The 21,077-nt window shown below is 39.6% G+C and overlaps 1 protein-coding gene across 6 annotated transcripts in view; it reads right to left on the bottom strand.

Moving 5' to 3' along the window:
* The window catches only part of SP3 (Sp3 transcription factor), a 65,037-nt gene extending 44,206 nt beyond the window's left edge, over positions 1-20,831 (bottom strand). The window contains exons 1-5 of one of the 6 annotated variants that reach the window (XM_060152623.1): positions 20,169-20,831; positions 19,883-19,998; positions 19,428-19,544; positions 18,804-18,917; positions 8,707-10,066 (exon numbers count right to left, since the gene is read on the bottom strand). In XM_060152623.1, the coding sequence (XP_060008606.1) occupies positions 8,707-10,066; positions 18,804-18,917; positions 19,428-19,544; positions 19,883-19,998; positions 20,169-20,175 (1,714 nt within the window). In that variant the 5' untranslated portion in view covers positions 20,176-20,831. Of the gene's footprint in view, positions 1-8,706; positions 10,067-18,803; positions 18,927-19,427; positions 19,556-19,882; positions 19,999-20,168 lie in introns of all 6 variants that reach the window. The other 5 variants (XM_060152622.1, XM_060152626.1, XM_060152624.1 and 2 more) reach the window with 5 other exon arrangements.
* Between the last annotated feature and the right edge of the window lie 246 nt (positions 20,832-21,077).

Below are 21,077 nucleotides of genomic sequence, written 5' to 3'. Positions count from 1 at the left end.
TGCACACAATATATTATTTGGAAAAAAAAGATAAAGTTGTGTATATGACCTCAATTTTAAAGTGACCCCAAAGTGTAAAGACACAGTATGCACTATGCACCAAAAAAAGACCAGAAGATTATACAGGCAATTTACCAACTTTATTGGTTGTAGGATTACTAATTTTTTTTCTTCTCAGGACTGTCCTGAATTTCTACATCTGATATTAGTCTTTTTCTTTGCTATACTTCTTCTCCTTTCCTATTTTCTGTTGGATTGATATTTTCTACCTCCTGCCCCAGTTTAGAAGTTAAAAATTGCACTTTTGCAATAGACAGAACACAGAGGGTCTCCAGGGTAGTAAAAATACTCTTACTATACCATAATGATGGATATGTTATTATACACTTGTCCAAACTCAAATAATGTACAACACCAAGAGTGAACCATTATGTAAACTATGGACTTTGTGTAATTATGATGTATTAACGTAGGTTCATCAGTTTTAACAAATGTATCACTATGGTGAGAGACATCATGATGGGGGATGCTATGCATGTGTAGGGGCAGAAGGTAGATGGAAAATCTCTGTACCTCCTCTTCAATGTTGCTGTGAACCTAAAACTGCTCTAAAAAAACAGTCTTAATTTAAAAATATATATATATAAAATCACACTTTTGTTCTCTTAATTACTTATATCCAAATTATAAATTGATGTAAAATGGCTAAAACTATTTTCTATAAAGCTGATCCTCCTAAAAATGACAAGAACCTCTACCCAGGAACCAATCCCCACAAGTCCCACACCGCTATTTCTTTTTTAGGCTTAGTATTCCATTTCTTAACAATATAAATATTAATTTCCAAGAATAATGAATACCATGTATTAAAATACAACTGATAAAAAATGAGTTCACCATGATACACCAAAGGAAAAAAAAAAGAGAGAGAGAACCTCTGATGGCAGCTAAGACACCAACTCATTCTGAAAACAGATAAATAAAAGGAATGGATTTAATAGCTTATCCTGCCTTTCTTGTACAAACTGTGCTTCGGGGGTAACCAAATAGCTAACAAGGGAAGGATCTTTTCAGAAAAAAATCACAGCTTAACACAAAGGACTGAGAAAATTAGAAAAATCACCATTTTGCAAATCTTAATGAAATAATGAATCCAAGTTACAACAATGAAAAGCTGCTAAAACTATTATTTGAAAAGCTGAGACTTGGAGGCACATGAACCAATAAAAGACACAGTGCTTGTTTGAATCCTAACTTGATCAATTCTAAAAAGGTATTTTTAATCATTTGGGGAAAACTAAACATTACAAGGCTATTAAATAATACTAAAGGATAACTATAAATTTAGGGTATTGTAAATAATGGTACTTTGGTTATGTTTCTTAAAATCCTTAACATTAGCGCAGTTTTCAAACTTCTCGATATCAGAATCACCTTAAGTTTTAAAAATTACTGAGGACTTCAAAGAGTTTTTGTTTATGTGAGTAACACCTATTTGCCAGAGAACAAGGGTAAAGGAGAATGGCTGACTATGAAGTTGCATATGGGAATGGAGAGAGGTGGTAAAATGATACTATATCTTAATTATGGTGGTGATTATACAACTGTGTTCAGTTACTGAAAGTGCAGAATGGTGCACTAAAATTTTAGAAGGAATTTTACTGTATGTAAATTATGTTGTTAAAAAAAATAGAAAAAAATCCATTTTTAAAAAATTTGAATGAAGATTTCAGTTGTCCTCTGCTTATATATCAATATTTTCCATATTAAGAATCAAAACTGGGAACATTTTAAAGGTTGATTTATTAATTTCAAAGTAACAAACTCATAAATGTTAACATAAGTAACATCCTCTTATGAAAAATATATATTTTTAAAAATTAGAATAGTTTGACATTTTTGCAAATATCTTTAATATCTGGCTTCTTAGAAAATAGCTAGATCATACTAAGTTAAATAAGTCAGACACAGACAAATATATGCTATCACTGATACAAATTAACATTTACAAAACAGAAATGTAATCACAGACATAGAAAACAAACTTATGGTTACAAAATAGGAAAGGAGAGGGAAGGAATAAATTAGGAGTTTGGAATTAACAGATACACACTACTCTATATAAAACAGATAACAAGGACCTACTGTATAGCACAGGGAACTATATTCAATATCTTATAATAACCTATAATGGAAAAAATCTGCAAAAGAATAGATATATACATATATATAACTTTACTGCTTTGCTGTACACCTGAAACTAACACAACATTGTAAATCAACAATACTTCAATTTAAAAAAAAAAAAAAAACAGCTAGATCTTTATATCTGCTTCTGTGTTCAATCTGCTGTGTTATCATATATCATATAGCCTCTGAAAAACTCCACTGTACACCACTTGTGAGGCAAAAATGAAATAAGCAAATAGCATCTTGGTATTATTATGAAAATAACTTGGACCTCACAGACACCTATGAAAAGGGTCTGGGACTCCTAGACCACACCGTACAAATCACTCCATTAGTATTACTGGGTAAAGTTATACACTCTCTGGAATTTACTTTAAAATACTCCAGCAAGAGTAAAATTTCAAACAGTGGGAAAAGAAGAAAGGCAGAATGTTGATAACTGTTGAAGCTGCAAGGTGGTTACCTTAAGGTTCATCATACATTTATCTGCTTTGGTGTATCTCTGAAATTTTCTGTAACTTAAAGTTACTAGTGTTTTACGGTCAGTTAAATTATTAATTTTTTACCCACTGTAATCACTACTATGTCCTCATTTCCTCTGGATCCATTTTTCTACTTAACACTTCAGTAGTTAGTTTCATAAGGGTCTTTGAATAAGAAACTTTCAGTCCTTGATTATTTTAAATATCTTCATTATATTCTAACTCTTAAGTAGGATTTTTAATTGCATACAGAATTCTTGCCTGCTGGTTACTTTCTCTCAGTGCTATAAAGATACTACATGATCTTCTGGTATGTGTGTGGCTGATGAGAAGTTTGTAGGTCTGTAATTTGTTAGCAATATGACTTTTCTGTTAAAATTTAAGATTATCTTTCTCCAAAATTTTAGTTTAAGACAGGGGTGGACTTATTTTTGTTTATCTTTCTTAATACTTGAAGCAAAATTTTCATCTGTAAACTATGTATCTCCAACACCAGAAAATTCTCAGCCATTATCTCATCCAACACTGCTTCTCTTGCCATTCACTCTATTCTCTTTTTCTGAAAATCTTATGTTGGTGACTCTCAATCTTTCAAGTCTCTACCTGTTCATTATCTCTAAACTATATTCTGAGTAAATTTCTAAGTATATTACTATTCACTCATTTTTTTCTATGTCCAGCCTAAAGATTCTCCTGTTTGTCCCGCCAAATTTTTCTATTTCATCTAAACAATGCTATCAAGACATACCACTACTAGTAAAAAAGAAAAAGCACTGTAAATTAAACACTGACATGCCATGGTCGGTAAGATATACTCATATCTCAGAAGAAATGTTAAAACGTTAAACAATTCGTGTCTTTGAATCAATGAAATATGCTTCTCCTTTCTAGGATTTCTGGTTGTTTCTTTTACACATCTACCTTTTTTGTTTCACAACTTCTTTTCTAAAGATGCTACAGCTTCCTTTATCTCATTGACAGGTATAAACATACTGATTTTAAAGTCTTTCACAGATTTTTAAATTATCTTTCTTTAATTGGACATGAATTCATCTCTTGATTGTTGATTTTACTGGCTATCTTTCATAGATTTTCCCTTCATCATGTATTTTGCAATTTTGGTTTTCAGGCTTATACTGAGTATAATTTTTCTCTCTGCATTATACCTCCATGCCTGGCATTTTTCCAAGTGTTTCCACCAAGTCTGTCTGGCCCTAATGTAGACCTAGGTCTTTTATTGGCTTCAGAGCTAATACTGGAGATGTCATAAATCTAGACACCAAGTTAATCGCTCAATGGTTCAGACTGGTTCAGAATCTGATCACAAGATTGTTGATGTCCTCCTATTTCCCCATGTCCTCTTCTCATTTCTGTAAGTGTACAGCCTCATTTAAGCTGTACCTTAGAGTAACAGACAGCAACAAACTTTTTTTTTTTTTTTAAGCTCACCTCTACAAAAAGGAATCCTACGCCAGGCCCTGGTTTTAGGCAGTGAATTTGACTCTTAGCTCTTTCTCATGTGGGGTCTTTTTAACTATATTAATAGATAATTAAATAGAATATAATTCCTGACCTAAATACTTAACAGGTATGGTCACCCTACCAAAAAAAGTAACTAAAAATTAAGCAGGATAAAAAAAAACTGTACAAGCAGTATAGTTATGACAATATTTTAAAATGTGCATGACACCAAGCTTTACATATACCCAATCTTAGAGGATAAGCCAAAATCGGGTAGAGAACTAAAATTTGAGAAACTGGCTAAGTCTTGGCTTGAATTTGGGAGAAATTTTCTCACTCGAAAAGATGTCAGAAAGATCGCCTAGCTTCAAATACACAGCAAATGGTAGAGTAAAAATTAAACTTCAAAAACAGCATGCATTTCTCAGTGGGCAAGGAAAAGAAATAAAGGGAGTGAGTGCGGTTGCAGCTTGGGGCCCAATGAGCTCTATGTTCCAAGGAAGATGGGGGTTTGGTTTCTAAGGGATAAGAGGCACTAAACATACCCCTCATGAGGAGAGACCCTGAATCAGATTCACTTCTTAAAACAGGTTGGAATAGAGGTCATTTTTGTGAAAGAGGAGCTTAGAAAAAAGGTCAAAGAAATTGCAGAGTCCTAGTAAAAAAAAACGGTGTGGTCTCATTTATTTGGGAAATGTGTTACATTGTTTCCATACTCACCAAAATGCAAACCAATGGTGTCAAAATTTTAAGCAGTTCATCTGTGCATACTATGCTCTAACACTGATAAAGGTTTTTTTTTTACTGATTTTTCATGTAAGAAAACACATCCTAAAATAATTTCTTCCTTCTTGCCAATTAAAAAGACAGTACACCAAGGGGTAGTTTTCCTATTACCAAATTATCCCCAAATTACAACTTCCTGGTTTTTATTTCTAAATATGCTGTTATGTACTATGCAGCATTTTTATTCTGATTCTCTTTAACTTTTATTTTCTCAAGTTCTTTCCCCATTCCTTTAAAATTTGGAAAAAAATTCAAATTTAATGGCCTTCTGGAGTGCTTATTTTACCCTCCCTTGCCAACATACAATAAACTAAATTATCATCCTAAAAATTCGATTTTGTATTTAATTCAAACACTGTTGCTATTTTGATAGTATTCTGGAAATAAATTATTGTACTGAGCACTTAGTGCTTTATATCAATCTAATTTCATGACCAACATAAATCCACAAAATTACAAATAAATTCTCTAGAGGTGTTTTTCTAACATGTATAGATCTCCATAACTTTAACTTTGTGGAAGCTTTAAAAACTGGTTTCTAAAAACTATCTCCTATGTCCTCAGAAGTCTGTCATCTACCAGTATTCTCAAACTTTTTGGTCTCAGGACTCTTTCTAAACTCTTAAATATTACTGAGGTCCCCAAAAAGCTTTTGTTAATGTAGAGTATTTATTTTGATATTTACTGTATTAGGAATTAGAAGAGAAATTTTTAATGTTTTGATTCATTTGAAAACAATAAATCCATTAAATGTTAACACAAATTAAGATTTTATGAAAAACAACTATTTTCCAAAAACATACATAAAAGTTTAATGAGGAGAGAGGTCATGTTTCACATTTTTGCAAATCTCTTTAATATCTAGGTTAAAAGAAGACAACTGGAGTTTCATATTTGCTTTTGCAGTGTGTTGCAATACGTGGTTTGGGCTGAAGCATATGAAGAATATCTAGTTTCACAAAGATATGTGGCTGGAAAAAGAAGTAATCTGATAGTCTTCAGCCAATTGTGGTTATTCTTCTTGGATACTATACCAAATCTGACAAGTGCTAAATTTCTTAAAGGTCAGTTGCAATGTAGAATCTGAAACTATATTGGTAAACTTTCCACATGCTTGTTGTTGGCCTATCTTGAACTCTGAACAGATGGATCTTTTACCCATGCAGGATTTTGTAACATGAGCTGATCATCTGAAAACTACTGGTTCACTCAGTTATCATAAAGATCTTCCAAATGATGGCATATTTCATTATAATACAGTATCCCCCAAAATGCTATTTATTAATATTAATATCACTGTCCATTTCATCATAAAAGTATGTAATTATTAACAAGTTACCAAGTTCATAGTAGTAGATTCAAGTTTTCCAAAATTCTAATTTTCACTGGAAAGCCCAAATTTTATCATTGGTAGCAAACAGTCAAGTTTTTTTCCTTTTAAGGACAGGCTCACTTAATTCATTATACTTTTTAGAAAATATCTGTCACTTAAGTACATGAGTCTCTCAATAACCATAGTTTGTCAGTCTTTCAAGTAAAATGTGTTTCCAAAAAATAGCACCTAGTTCAGCTTGCAACTCATACAATTGCTCAATTGAAAACAATATATATATTTTCAAAGATAATCATCTTATTTTGGTATGCAGAAGTGCTTTATTAAAGTATACTTCCCATTTTGTCATAAAGAATATTACAAAGACATGCAGCAGGAACTACAAATCAGAAACACAATGAGATACCACTTCACACCCATTTTTAGTATATCTAAAATCAAAAAGGAGGACAATGATAAATGTTGGTGGGGATATAGAAAAACCGGAACCCTTTTGCTGGTGAGAATGTAAAATGGTACAGTCACTTTGGAAAAACAGTTTGGCAGTTCCTCAAAATGTTAAACATACAACCCAGCAATTCCACTGCTAAGTATATACCCAAAAGAAACAAAAACATGTCCACACCAAAAAACTGTACACGAACGTTCATAGCAGCATTATTCTTAATAGCTAAAAAATGGAAATGTTGTTCATCAATGGATAAAGGAATAAAATGTGGTATATCCATACAATGGAATATTATTCAACCACAAAAAAGAACAAAGTACGTTTAAAGGCTACAAGACAGATGAACCCTAAAAATATTATGGTAAATTAAAAGTCAGACACAGTGAGCCACATACTGTATGATTCCACTGATAAAATATAATAGGCAAATCTAAAGAGACAGAAAGTAGATTAGTGGTTGCTGGGGGGCTCAGGGGACGGGGCAGGGAATGTGGAGTGACTGCTAATGGGTATGGGGTTTGGGGGAGGTGCTGAAAATGTTCTAAAAATAGAGAGTGGTGATGGGTGCATCAGTCTGTGCCTATATTAAAAACCACTAAACTATATACTTTAAAGGGCGAGTTTTATAGTATGTGAATTATATTTCAATAAAGATATTATTTTAAAAAGGACATGCAGCATTCAAGGGTCAAGGTTTAGTAAAAATAACTCTTTTGACTTGTTCATCAAGGTCATTGCTCAGTGAAGCTAGCTAGCATTTTTCTTTAACTGCAAGTGGATGGTCATAAAGAATACAACTACTAGTACAGTTTAGCATCACAGCTTTGATTTGCGCTAAAACACAGCAGTTTTAGCCATCATCAGTGAAAATGTCTATACAAGAAAAAAGGCAAATAAACTGTACTATTTTTATGAAAAGTAGTTTGATATCAAGGACCTCTGACAGGGTCTCAGGGATCCTCAGAGATCCACAGACCACACTTTGAGAATGCTGCTCTAAACCATAGCTTCAGAAGGCTCAAATGCAATTAAAGGCTTTCTAAGCACAGACAATTCCTATTTTCTAAGTATATATCACAAATTCCTCAAAAGAAAAAATACTATTACTTCAAAAAATTAAATCCAAGTGTCCCAATTTAAGAGTTTAGAATCACTGACTCAGTGGAAGGTTATAACAGCACAATCTCCACAAAAACCAAAATAATGACGTAAAAGAGTAAAAGTAAGAATTTAGTGTACAACAAAGGATTCAATAAAACACTATCTAAATAAATAACAGCACTAAGGTAATGAGGATACTATCTTTTAAAAGAGATTTATATTTTTATTATTAAATAATTATGTACTACTTAATTCTTAACACAACAAAGAGTAGACTTCCAAAATTTCTACCCATGCTATCAATAATAACATATCTAACATAGCTAGGTTTAAGTACTTCACACTTGTAAGAATAAACTATCACAGAACTGAAGAATTTTAGGTCTAGAAGGTACCCTAGATATAGTTACCTAGGCCAACAGCTGCATTTTACATGCTGAGAAAACTGAGTTTGCAAGAGAAAAAGTAACTTAGCCAAAACCACACAGGCTAGCTAATGGGTGAGACAGCATAAACAGTACCTACTCCTAGTACCATGTTTTCACTATACCAACCTGATTGCCCAACCAAATAAAATGCATAGAACATTTAATTTACATCACACCAAGAACAGCCAAGACACCTTACATGCCAAATAAAAATTTTGTGATGCTTGAGAGTACCAATCAGATGTGAAAAAATGTACAAAACTAAGTGACGAAAAACAAATGTAATTGGCATAACAGAGAAATGAATCTTTGACTTCAAAAACTACAATCTTTCAATGAAGAACAATTTGAAACATGTTTTGGTGTTGACTTTTCACAAAGACACAGGGAAATGTATCATCACCTTTAAAGACAGCCAGATACTGATGAACACCTCACTGAACTTATCTATAGCATGACATGACTTGGAAAACTCACCTGCAGGACTGTCAGCATTCTCTCCGGGGTGTAGTTGTATACCAGTAGAATCTATAGAGTTTACTGTAACTGTCTGTAGATTTGGCAACTGACCAGTGCTTAGACTAACTGGAGTTGAAGTCAAGGCTCCACCTGCTGCAACTTGACCAAGCGTGAGTGTCTGAACAGGCGTCAAAGTTATTTGTTGGGCAGCAGTATTCTGTATTTGCAAATTCTGCAAGTTCTGAACCCCTTGTACTTGAAATGTTTGCCAAGTTATCTGTCCAGAAGGGGTCACTGTCTGTGCCTGAATTAAAAAGGTTCCAGGATTCAGCTGCAACTGAAGATTTTGCAAAGCCTGTTGTGATATATTCTGACCACTGGCTTGCACACCATGGATTGTCTGTGGTGTAATACCTTGCACAATTTGGGCTTGACTGGTTGGCTGCTGAGACTCTTGAAGTTGCAGATGTTGTACAACAGGCTGTGCTGTAGAAACCTGAATATTCTGAGCCTGTGTCTCTTCAGAAACAGGCGACTGGATATAATTTCCCTGAAGATCTGAAGAATGGACTTGCCCACTAGTAGTAGTCAAGCTATTTGTATTTTGTTGTAATATACCTGTACTATCTATAGTAACAGGCAACTGTGATGAAGAGGATGTTGGCACAAATAAATCTGTCTCAGTATTAGTTTCATTAATATCAGGAGAAACCCGCTCACCAGTCCTTTCTGAATTGTCTGAACTATCCATAGCTTGTCCTGTGTTTATCAAATGTCCATCAGCATTAATGCCTGCGGTCATTGTCTGAGAACTGCCCGAGAGTCCCAAAGAATCTAGATCGACACTATTGATTGGTACAAAGGTAATATTTCCTGGAAGACCAAGAGGCACATTAGCAACTACTTGGGTTTGGCCAGGAAAGGATGAACCACCAATTGCAACTCCCTGAACCTGGACTTGACCAGTCTGTGGTATGAGATTCTGGATATTAGCAGGAGGTGTTCCAGAGGCAAGCAAGGTTTGATTAGAGCCAGGAATGATCTGAATTTGACCACTTTCTTGATTTATACCCCCATTATCTGAAGAGCCTGTGAAACCAATCTGAACCTGCTGACCATCTGATGACTGAATCTGTGGTATTACTTGATACTGAACATTGGACACTGTACCATTTGATGAATCTGATCCTGGTGCAACTGAAAATATTTGCTGATTCTGCAAATTCTGAAGGGGAAGGACATACTGCCCACTGGAAGTAGCAGCACTTGGAATCTGTACTAGATTACCAGCTTCATCTTTTATAGTTGTAGGTGTGGCTGACAAAACCTCCCATCGGTTTGGTGCTCCTCCTAACTGTGCAGAAGCCAAATCACCTGTCTGGATAAAGAAAACAAAAAATGTTATGTGATATGTATTTGTGGTACATTTAATCCAATCCTCAAAAAACTGATATAAATCCTACCACCTGAAAATAAAAGTTCTCTTAGTAACACAACACAGCTCAAATACAGAAGTACTATATAAACTACAATAATCATCATTTCCAATTTTGTTAGTTATTGCAAAGATAAGCCATGCTATCTGAGCAGGAAAAAAGTACAATTAGAATATTATTTGTTTTATGACTACCAACTGATTTTCTAATCCCTCACCTATGATCTACAGTTAAAAATAAATAAGTAAAAGTAGAAGTAGCTAGAGAAAAGATTACAGACAGCTCAAACCAAACATACCTCACTGAAAAGAGTTCAAAAGGTATAAAACTCACTAAAAACATACCACTAAATCAGGTACATTACATACGCATACGAAAAAGAAATATCAGAGCAGTATCATCAGTTCCCTGAGTTAGAAAAAGTTAAGATTTGTATATTACTGCTATCAATGTAATTGATAGCAACCTTAAATCAAACAATTAAAGCTACTCTTTCATGGCATGTATTAAGGTACTCCAGAGTAAACTCAGGGTGAGGGCGATTCCTTTAGTGAGCCATCAAATTCTTTTTCCCATGAACTACTAAAAAAATATGAGACCTTAAAAAATTTTAATGAGGAAAGGTTATTGCCCTGTGACCACCACTGCAAAGTCAGCCCATCTGAAAGGTTTTTCTTGAATCTAAAAGCTGGAGGATATAGACTTGCTTTACCTACTATTTCTACCTAAGTCTGCAGAAGAATGCTAGACATATACATTTTGTATTCTGTGACCTGCTAGAATCTCAGATATCATCTCCATATTTTATGGATTAGACAAGACTAGAAAAATACCAATGGAGGAAAGTAGAAAGCAATAAAACCCAACAAATCAATGTCAAATTTTTTTTTGACATTGACATTCAAAGGGTAAATTTTTTAAGGAATAATAACAGTAACATCTAACATTTGAACCGTTCTTTTATATGCCAAAAACCACTTTTATATGCCAAGAACCATGATAGGGATTTATAAGATTATATCACCTGTTGCTTACAACTATCCTATGAGGTATTATGACTATCCCCATATCACAGATGACAAAATTGACAGACAAAATCACACAGCTATCAAATGGCCAAAACAGGATTTAAAAAAGCCAGTCTAACTCCAGAAGCCAGGCTCTTAAATACTATACCATACTTGTCTCCCACTAAGACCAAGGGTAAAGATGTGGGGAATGAGACCCTATATGAATTAATCACCATCAAAATAATGCCATCCCTAACCCATTTCCTTCTAGATCTGTATATGATTTCCCATAACTCCACACACCACTAGACAATGAGAACATGAGCATATCTAGCCCAGAATTCTCAACCTAGGATCCATGCCTGGGATTCAAGGGATCTTTAAATCCTCTAAAATAGCATACCAACTTTTTGATAGAGGGCCTGGGGTGGGGGTGGGGGCAATGGTATCTAGAGTTTCTTCATATTCTCACAGGGGGGTCTTGTGACCATAAAAAAAAAAAAGGTTAAGACAAATACTGTTCTCTCAACATAAACCATTCCACAAAATTTAATACAAATATTGTACAACCAGATGAACCTAAAAATTTAAGAAGACTCACTACCTAATTTTCATGTACACACACAGTTGAAGAGTATATATTTCAATAGATGAACCACAGTGTAATGACTCCATTCAAGACATTTGAGCCTATCTGCCAAGATGAAATAAGGATGAGTAAGCCCATGAGATATATAAGGTCATCTTCAAGTGGTTCACAATCTATCCAAGCAGACATACACACACAAGCTACTACTATGTGAATAGTGGTGTACACTAGGCATATAATCAGAACACTTTGGGGGAACACAGAAAAATGAAAAAAAAAAAGATTTCACATAAGAGATTTTTAAGTAATTGTGGATAAAATTTAAGATTTCACTGTGTGTGGTTAGGAAGCAGAAATACAGGCATTTACAAGGTATAGAAATAAAGTCACAGACTTTTAAGAGACTCTAAAAAAATAATGTATAGTTTGGAGTTCTAGAGGATCCAGAAAACATTCATATTCATAGAAAAGAGTAATGGGGAACAGGACTAGACATTTTTATCAGGGCCTGTAGTAAATGGTTTCACAGGTCCTACTAACAAGTTTGGACTTTATCCTACAGATAGTGAATGAAAGCTATAAAAGGTTTTGAGGCAAGTGAGTGGCGCAATCAGATCTGTGCTTTATAAAGATAAACTAAGACCTAGTGAAGGAGACTGAAAGGCTGAAGACAATAAAGGCAGAGAAACCGTAGGACCCAGTACAAATGTCCAGGCCTGAACTAAAATAGTGATCTATCTTTTAAACACAAACATTTAAACTTATCAAACTTAAATTGTTAAAATGAAGCACCAGACTTTAAAAGTAGCCTACATTCTTCAAATTCTACCTGGTATAAAAATTACAAGCTTAAGTAATCTTTCCCTATATTAGAGTAACAATTCATGTTTCACTTCAGTCTCTTGGCTTTTTTTTTTTTTTTTTTGCGGTATGTGGGCCTCTCACTGTTGTGGCCTCTCCTGTTGCAGAGCACAGGCTCCAGATGCGCAGGCCCAGCGGCCATGGCTCACGGGCCCAGCCGCTCCACAGCATGTGGGATCTTCCCGGACCAGGGCACGAACCTGTGTCCCCTGCATCGGCAGGCGGACTCTTAACCACTGCGCCACCAGGGAAGCCCAGTCGCTTGGCATTTTAAATAAACTAAAGATATTTAAATCTATCCTTTATACTGAAATCTACACTAAAGTATAGTGCTTCAAATCCAATTCTTATCTTCTTAAGGTTATTGTTCACCTATGGAGAACCAACCTTGAATTTTTTCTGACCGGCATTAAATATACAATTTTTCAACTTATACCAAATATAGTATCTTACATACAAATTAATTTTACAATGCAGTCATTCGTAGGTATCCCCAGGATATTGGTTCCAGGACCCTGCAGATACCAAAATCCCCCATGCTCAATTCCCTTACATAAAATGTATACTACAGGCAGACCTCCAAGGATGCAGAACCCACAGATATAGAGAGACAACCGTACTGGCATTTTGTCTCTTTTTCATCCTTAAAATAAAAAGTCAAATTTATGGCATCTGAGTATTTTTTTTAACAAAATCTTAATAAGAGCAGATATTCAACCATAAGTGAACAGCTTTCTAGTTCAAGAAATTCCTTGAAAATACTTACAACTACTCAAATGACAAGTCTGAATAAATACTAGAACCCCCTTCTCCAGAAGCTAAATAAAAATAAACTACAGTACCACTTTTCCCAACAATGCAGGCCATTAATTGAAGGGAAATCTCCAAACCTAGGACAAAATGATATACTTGAACTTTTTTGAGTAAACCTAAGGTTAAGAGCATATATAAAAACTACTTATGAACACTGAAACAAGAATACTAGACTTTCATAATATAAGCTAAGACTATAAATGCTTAGAAGGGAGTACATTGCACTAGAAAGGAAAAAATTCATAACTGGGTTCTAGCCTAGCTAGAACTGTGGAATCATGTGTGATTTAGAGCAGGACCTTATGGGAAAAATATTACCTTGCAGGGTCATAAGATCCTAAAGAAAGTGTTAAGCGTCATAAACTGTAAAGCACTATATAATCCTATATTATCCTTATGATAACTAAGATTATGAAGACAGATTTGAAAAACATCCAATTGCGCTTAGCATAATGAGCAATAAATACTTACTGAATGAATAAAAGTATTTTAAAATTATTGCAAAGGAAATGATAGGAAAAATGAATAAAACCGACCTTGAGATATTACAGTCTTCAATGAAAAACTCTACACCAATTTTAAACCAATTCCACAATAACCCCCCAATATTTCAAAACTACAAAGCCTACTAAAACCATTCATTTGTAAGAGAAATTTCGTCAGCAGCATACCAAAAAAATAGGTAAATTAGAATCTGAGACCAAAAAACAGTTGTAAGAATGTGTGATGGGGCTTCCCCGGTGGCGCAATGGTTAAGAATCTGCCTGCCAATGCAGGAGACACAGGTTCAAGCCCTGGTCCAGGAAGATCCCACATGACATGGAGCAACTAAGCTCGTGCGCCACAACTACTGAGCCTGTGCTCTAGAGCCTATGAGCCACAACTACTGAAGCCCGCGTGCCTAGAGCCCTTGCTCCAAAACAAGAGAAGCCACCGCAATGAGAAGCCCATGCACCACAATGAACAGTAGCCCCTGCTCACCGCAACTGGAGAAAGCCCACACACAGCAACGAACACCCAACACAGCCATAAATTAATTAATTATTTTTAAATGTGTGATGTTAGGCTACTGGAAACACTACAAAGGGAGGGAGACATAAAAATACATATCCCAAGCAAGAATTAGTATTTGGTTTGGATTCAAGATAACCCTCTTCATTAAGCCTAGACATTAAAAGAAAAATCCACCAGTGTTTCTCTCAGTAATTCTAATATTCTTATTGACAAACAAAACACCTATTAACATGGACACTGGCATTACTGTAAAAGGTTGTAACTGAAGGTAATCCGAGTTTCCCTCTGTATACAAACACATAATCACATGGTAAATAAGACCACATCCAAGAGTAGCCCTGGGACACTGCTATAGCAAATTCATTACAAGGGCATTCTCCACTACAACCAGGCGTAAAATGGACACACACACACACACACACACACACACACACACACACACACACACACACACACACACACACACACACACACACACACACACACACACACACACACACACACACACACACACACACACACACACACACCAAGGATATCTTCTCCATAACAGCTGTGTAAAGGAAAAAAATAAACTTCATACCAACTTGTTACATCACATTTAGAAAGGATTATTAACCTCTCAGTTAATGGCTTTATGAAAGCCAGAAATGGGCAAGGAAAGAATATAACTGGAAACAAGTGTGAAGCTAAGGTGAAAACAAACTTAAGAACCACTCTTAGGCAAGTACTAAAGTTTCTTAAAATCTTCAAAGGAACGGTAAAGAACACAGACTGCAGATACAAAAACAATTACCTAATGAATTCCTTACAATGACAGTATAAGTCTTATTTGAAATAACAGCCAAAATAACTTTTTTGAAATAAGCTATTATTCACTTTGTAGTTCACCAACATTTACGTAGTAAATGAACACTAAATTTACAAGTTAAACTGAAATTCAGGCAATGCCTTTCATAATATTTACTTGTTCAATTTATTACACTGAATTACAAACGAAATAAACAAATTAGTAATTCACAGGTTCACACAAATGTAGATTGGACAAGTTAATATCTCATAAAGGTCTACTTTTTCTTTTCTTTTTTCTATAAATTTATTTTATTTTTGGCTGCGTTGGGTCTTCGTTGCTGCGCGCAGGCTTTCTCTAGTTGCGGCGAGCAGGGGCTACTCTGTTGCGGTGCGCAGGCCTCTCATCGCAGTGGCCTCTCTGGTTGTGGCTCACGGGCTCTAGGCATGCGGGCTTCAGTAGTTGTGGCACGCGGGCTCAGCAGTTGTGGCTCACGGGCTTAGTTGCTCCGCAGCATGTGGGATCTTCCCGGACCAGGGCTCGAACCCGTGTCCCCTGCATTGGCAGGTGGATTCTTAACCACTGCGCCACCAGGGAGGCCCAAGGTCTACTTTTTCTATACCTTGATCTATTAATAAAACTACACAACTCTTAATAATAAGTATAAAAGCCTTGCCATCAAACCAATTTTGAGAGTCCACACTGTGGGACATTACAGGTGAGACTGCTTTGTGATTAGACCTATTCAGCTCTGTACTGAGGGTAACCAAACACTCTTGGCCAGGATCCAGGATGAACACATAACATACTCTAACAAATTCTAAATTGAAAATATGTAAAGCAAATCTGCAGTACAGCTATTGGCTTTTCAATGCCCTTTTAATCTTAAAATACCAAACTAGGGCTTCCCTGGTGGTGCAGTGGTTGGGAATCCGCCTGCCAATGCAGGGAACACAGGTTCGAGCCCTGGTCTGGGAAGATCCCACATACCACGGAGCTCCTAAGCCTGTGCGCCACAACTACTGAGCCTGCACTCTGGAGCCCGCGAGCCACAACTACTGAGCCCACGCGCCTAGAGCCCATGCTCCACAACAAGAGAAGCCACCGCAATGAGAAGGCCTCGCACCGCAACGAAGAGTGGCCCCTGCTCGCCGCAACTAGAGAAAGCCTGCGCGCAGCAACAAAGACCCAACGCAGCCAAAAATAATAAATAAATAATTTTTTAAAATGCCGAACTAAACTAGTATAAAGTTGCATTTTATGTGTATATTTCCCCTTGGTTTTAAACACAACAATACTATATGCAATGTGGTATCCTGAACTGGATTCTGAAACAGAAAATGGGCATTAGTGAAAAAATGGTGATATCAGAACAAAATCTATAGTTTAGCTAATAACACTGTATCATTGTTAACCTCCTAGTTTTGACAAATGTACCATGGTTATATTAACATTAGAGGAAGCTGGGTGAAAGGTAAAAGGTACCTCTCAGTTCTATCTTTGAAACTTTTGTGTAAATATGAAATAAACCCAAAATAAAATTTTTAAAAAGCACAGCTCCAAAAAATCTCTCCCTAAACCTCTCATAATTCCCAGCAATTTGAATAAAGTAACATTATCCAAGCACATTTTTAAGTGGGGAAAACTACTATGAAATCACTTAAATTCTTTCATTTTCTGAGATGTCCATGTCTAAAATTCATCTTTGAACTGGAAAAATAATTTTCCCATTCGCTAAGGCAAACATACTCAAGCAGTCTTACTAATTTTTACTCAGTGAAAAATGTTATGCACAGGTACCAAACATACAAAGAAAAAATGCTCAGACTGATTCTGGTTCATGTTCATCTGGCGGGAAATGTGATGTCAGTAGAGATTTGGCAGTTCAGAGGAGCTGAAGAGGCATGGAAACAACTTCCCTACAAATATATGGCCACAGCAGGGTAAGGTTGGAGACAGTATTCTATTCTTTGGGTGAGACTCATGTACATACACATATTTTTCACCTGTAACTTCCTCCTTCACTTCTCTCCTCCCCCAATCACTGAACTGATATCTAAAAACTTGGTAAGTTGCAGTTACAAAAAGTTTTTTGTTCTATTTGAAAGATTAAAAAAGATAAGTAGAAGCAATCTGCTTTGCAATTTTACTCATGCAATGGTTTTTAAGATAAACTTTTTTTGTGTGTGTGTGGCATTGTGGGCCTAACGGGATATAGTTCATAAAAGAGGTTTACCAGTCCATAAATTTGTTTAAAAAGTAACAATGCCTCTCACATACATGATTTTAAGCCTTTACATTTTAATCTGCTTACAAGAGGACAAAACCTAAAGTCATACTTTTAAGTCATTAAATCTACTCACATCCCTCTACAGTATAATTTCAAACACTAAAATTAAAAATACAATATTTAATATAGCCTAACATTAGCTTCACTTTTAATGCCTTGGAATACTAAGAATTTCCTCCAGACTATACCAAATATCAAACTTTTTTGTCCACATTGACAATTCAAAATATCACGAAACAAACCGATTCCCATAATCCACATTAAAAAAAAAAAAACACGCAAAAATGATGGGAGAAGTTCCAATTATTTTAATAAGTGAACACATCTACATGTTAAACTAACGCAACAACAAAGATACAAACGAATATAAAATTCACAAAAATCTTAGAAACAGTTTATAGCTAATTGGTATGAAGCCCTCCTGTAACACTGGCCAGCTCCTCCCCCTGCCCCCGACAAACTAAAAATCCTATAAAGAGAATCCCACCACATCTTATCAGACTGGCAATCACAATAAAATGAAAATATAGCTTTGCCAACCAAATTCAACTAAGTATGGTATGCATTAGCATTAATGTAAATATTGATATAATTCCATACACGTACTTTTGTTTCTAACACTGGTATACCTATTCAATTTCAAGAGCCAAAGTACTACGTAACTTCGCCGATTTCAACGGTCACTTAAACTCCATTTATGAAAAATTACTGTAAATTTAAGTAGTCTGCAAAAACTAAAATTCGACAATTTAGAATGGCCATCAAAAAAGCACTCAAAAAGTATTCAAGTGTTCATTCTTGTATACAAGAGTAATTCAAAGAGTAAACCTTTGTTCCTTTTTGTAAAAAAACAATTTAACACTTAAATCGGTAAGATCTAGTAACTTCCAGCAGGAAAAGCCCCGAGTTCAAAAAATACTAGAAACTGAAGACACTGCCTCCGTAGCTGATACTATCTATGGCCGATAGGCTGTGCCTGAAATTTCCGTAGCGCTCGGCGAAGGAGTTTTCAGCACTGATACGAATTGCTCTAACATCCATTTTGGAGTCCTCTACCCCCACCCTCTCAGACTTCATTTTGTAGTGAATTTGGATGGAGGTGCCGCAGTGACAATGTAGAGAAAGCCTGGTCTGGCTTCTAATCCGAACAAGCATGCGAAAGAGCAGGAAAGGGCGCCCCGGCCGCGCGACCGTCCCTCTCCGGGAAGGCGCGGGCGCCGGGGAGGCCTTTCGGGCGGGATGGCGGGCGCGCCGCGGGCCCGGGATGGCGGGCGCAGGGCCTCGGCGGGGGCAGGCCGCGCGCGAGACTTACCGCTCCGGCGGCGGCGGGGGCCCCGGCTGCGGCGGCCGCCTCCTCCTCGTCGTCGCCCGGCGATGGTGGCCCTATCTTGCTGCAGGTAGCGGCCAGCAGAGCGAGCGGTGACGGCTGAGTGTCCTACCCCCGATGGGCGGGTTCAGAGAGGGAGACAGGGGGAGGGGGTGGCGGTTAGGGCCGGGCCGCGCTCGCACAGGAAGTGCGACTCGGGCCTCGCAGGCTGCACCCGGGCGAGCGCCAGCCCGCGCTCTCCTCCTCCTCCTCCTCGCCTCCGGCTCGCACGCACACGGGCTCCACCGTCCGCGGGAAGGCGGGCGGCGGGCCGCGCGCCGGGCCTCCACCTTCCGCCCGGAACCCAGCCCCGGGAGGGCGCAAGCTCACACACACTCACACTCTCTCTCACTCACTCACACACACACACACACACACACACACACACTCACACACACACAAAAAGACGGCGGGCGGGGGAGCGCGGGCGGGGTCGGAGCGTTGGCGCCTCGGGCGGGCAGCTCCCGGGGCGGGGGGAGGGGAGGAGAGAAGCGCGGAGGGAGGGGAGAGGCGAGGGGAGGAGAAAGCGGCGCGAGGGGGGAGCCGGGCCGGGGCTAAGCCGCTCCTCACCTGGGCCGCCGCCGCCGCCACCGCGCCGTTTCCGTGCTGCTGCTGCTGCAGATACTCGCCGTGGCCGCCGCCGCCGCTGTCCACGTCCAAGGCAGCCATTTCCTCTTGTTTCACGGGCTTTTCGGGAGCTGCAGGCACAGCGCGGGGGGGGTGGGGGTGGGGAGGAAGGCGGGTGGAGGAGAGGGAGGGGGCCCGCGGGCCGAGGCGAAATTACTCCGAAAGCCCGGACCGAGTCCCCTTCCCCTCCCCCACCCGCCCCCCGGCGGCGGCGGCGGCTGCTCCCTCCTCCCCTCCTGCTGCTGCCCCCGCCCGCCGCTGCCTGTAACCCTCCTCCTCCTCTTTCCCTCCTCCTCCTCCTCCCCGCGCTGCCCCTGCCCCCTCTCCTCTCCTCCCCTTTCCCTTCGCGCCGCTCGCTCTCACTCGCGCTCGCTCCTCTCGCACCGTCAGTCACTCACACGCTCGCCCGCCGCCCGCGCCCGCACACGGGGGGATACGCTCCCGGCGGCCCGGGCCGCCAGCCCCGGGCCCGGCGGGGACACTGCGTTGCTGGGGCTTGAGGGGTGGACGGTAGCTGGCGGGGAGGGGAGGGAGGCGGAGGGGATTGCGGCTTTCTGCCTCTCACAGACACTCGGTCGCACACAGGGGGCCGGGAGCCGGCGGCGGTGGCCCCCGGCTGGCTGTGGTCGGCGGTAGCGGCGGCGGCGGCAGCAGCAAGGGTTGCTCTCTCTCGGCTTTACGTACCGGTCATAGTGTGTTTAGGGCACCTCAGGCGGGGCTCCCCGCCGCCTTACACATGGTGAGGAGCGAAGGCGGCGGCGGCGGGAGAGGATGCGGGAAGCGGCGGCGGACACGGCCGGAGCGGTCCGGGGATTTTTTTTTCCTATTTTGATTGACTGTGCGGGAAACACAAAAGGTGGAGCCTCCAGCCCAAAAGGGGGGAAGAGGGTGACAGCCCGCCCGGAAGTTCCGCCCCTCTTCTCCGCGCTCATTCGCCACCACGCTCTTCGTAGGCAGTGCTCATTGGCCCGGATGCCCGTCCGTCACTCGGCCAGGCGGCGCGCTTCCTGTTTGCCCCCCGGGTGGAAGGGGAGAGACAATGAGCGGTCGTGGCGGCGAAGGTTCCCGAGAGCGGCCACGGCTCGCCTGTTACCCCGCTGTGGCCGCCTAGTTCGCCGGCTGCCGCTGCCAGGCCGAGGCGAAGGCCTCTTCCACCTTGCAGGCGCTCGGAGCAGGCCCCAGCAAGCTGTAGGGGGGCTGAGCTGGGGAGGAAATCCGTCCCCGGAGGATCCGGCTCCACTCGACGCTTCCTCCATCCCGGCGGCAGCCGGATCTCCCCAGGGCGCTCTCGGAGCCTCTGCTTCCCTGCGCTGCCAGGAGGCCGCCGCCGCTCAGCCCCGGGGCTGCTGCTGCGACCGCTGCTGCTACTGAGCAAACCGGGCCCGCCCCGCGAGCCCGGGAGGAGGGAGCTGGTATTGGGGGAGACACCCCCTCCGAGGCTGGAGGAGGATTTTCTCTCGTACACGTTCAGCTCTTAGATTCAGTCTGAGCCATCTCGTTCCCATCCCCCTTAGCCCTTGGTTTCCCAACCAGTCTCCCACTTTTACGTACCCTGGAAGCAGGCATTTTAAGCAGGAAAGAAATCTCAATTCA

Source organism: Lagenorhynchus albirostris, chromosome 6, assembly GCF_949774975.1.
Source record: "Lagenorhynchus albirostris chromosome 6, mLagAlb1.1, whole genome shotgun sequence".
NCBI lineage: Eukaryota > Metazoa > Chordata > Mammalia > Artiodactyla > Delphinidae > Lagenorhynchus > Lagenorhynchus albirostris.
Note: the sequence above shows the minus strand (reverse complement) of the source record. Positions and strands in the feature narration are given on the sequence as shown.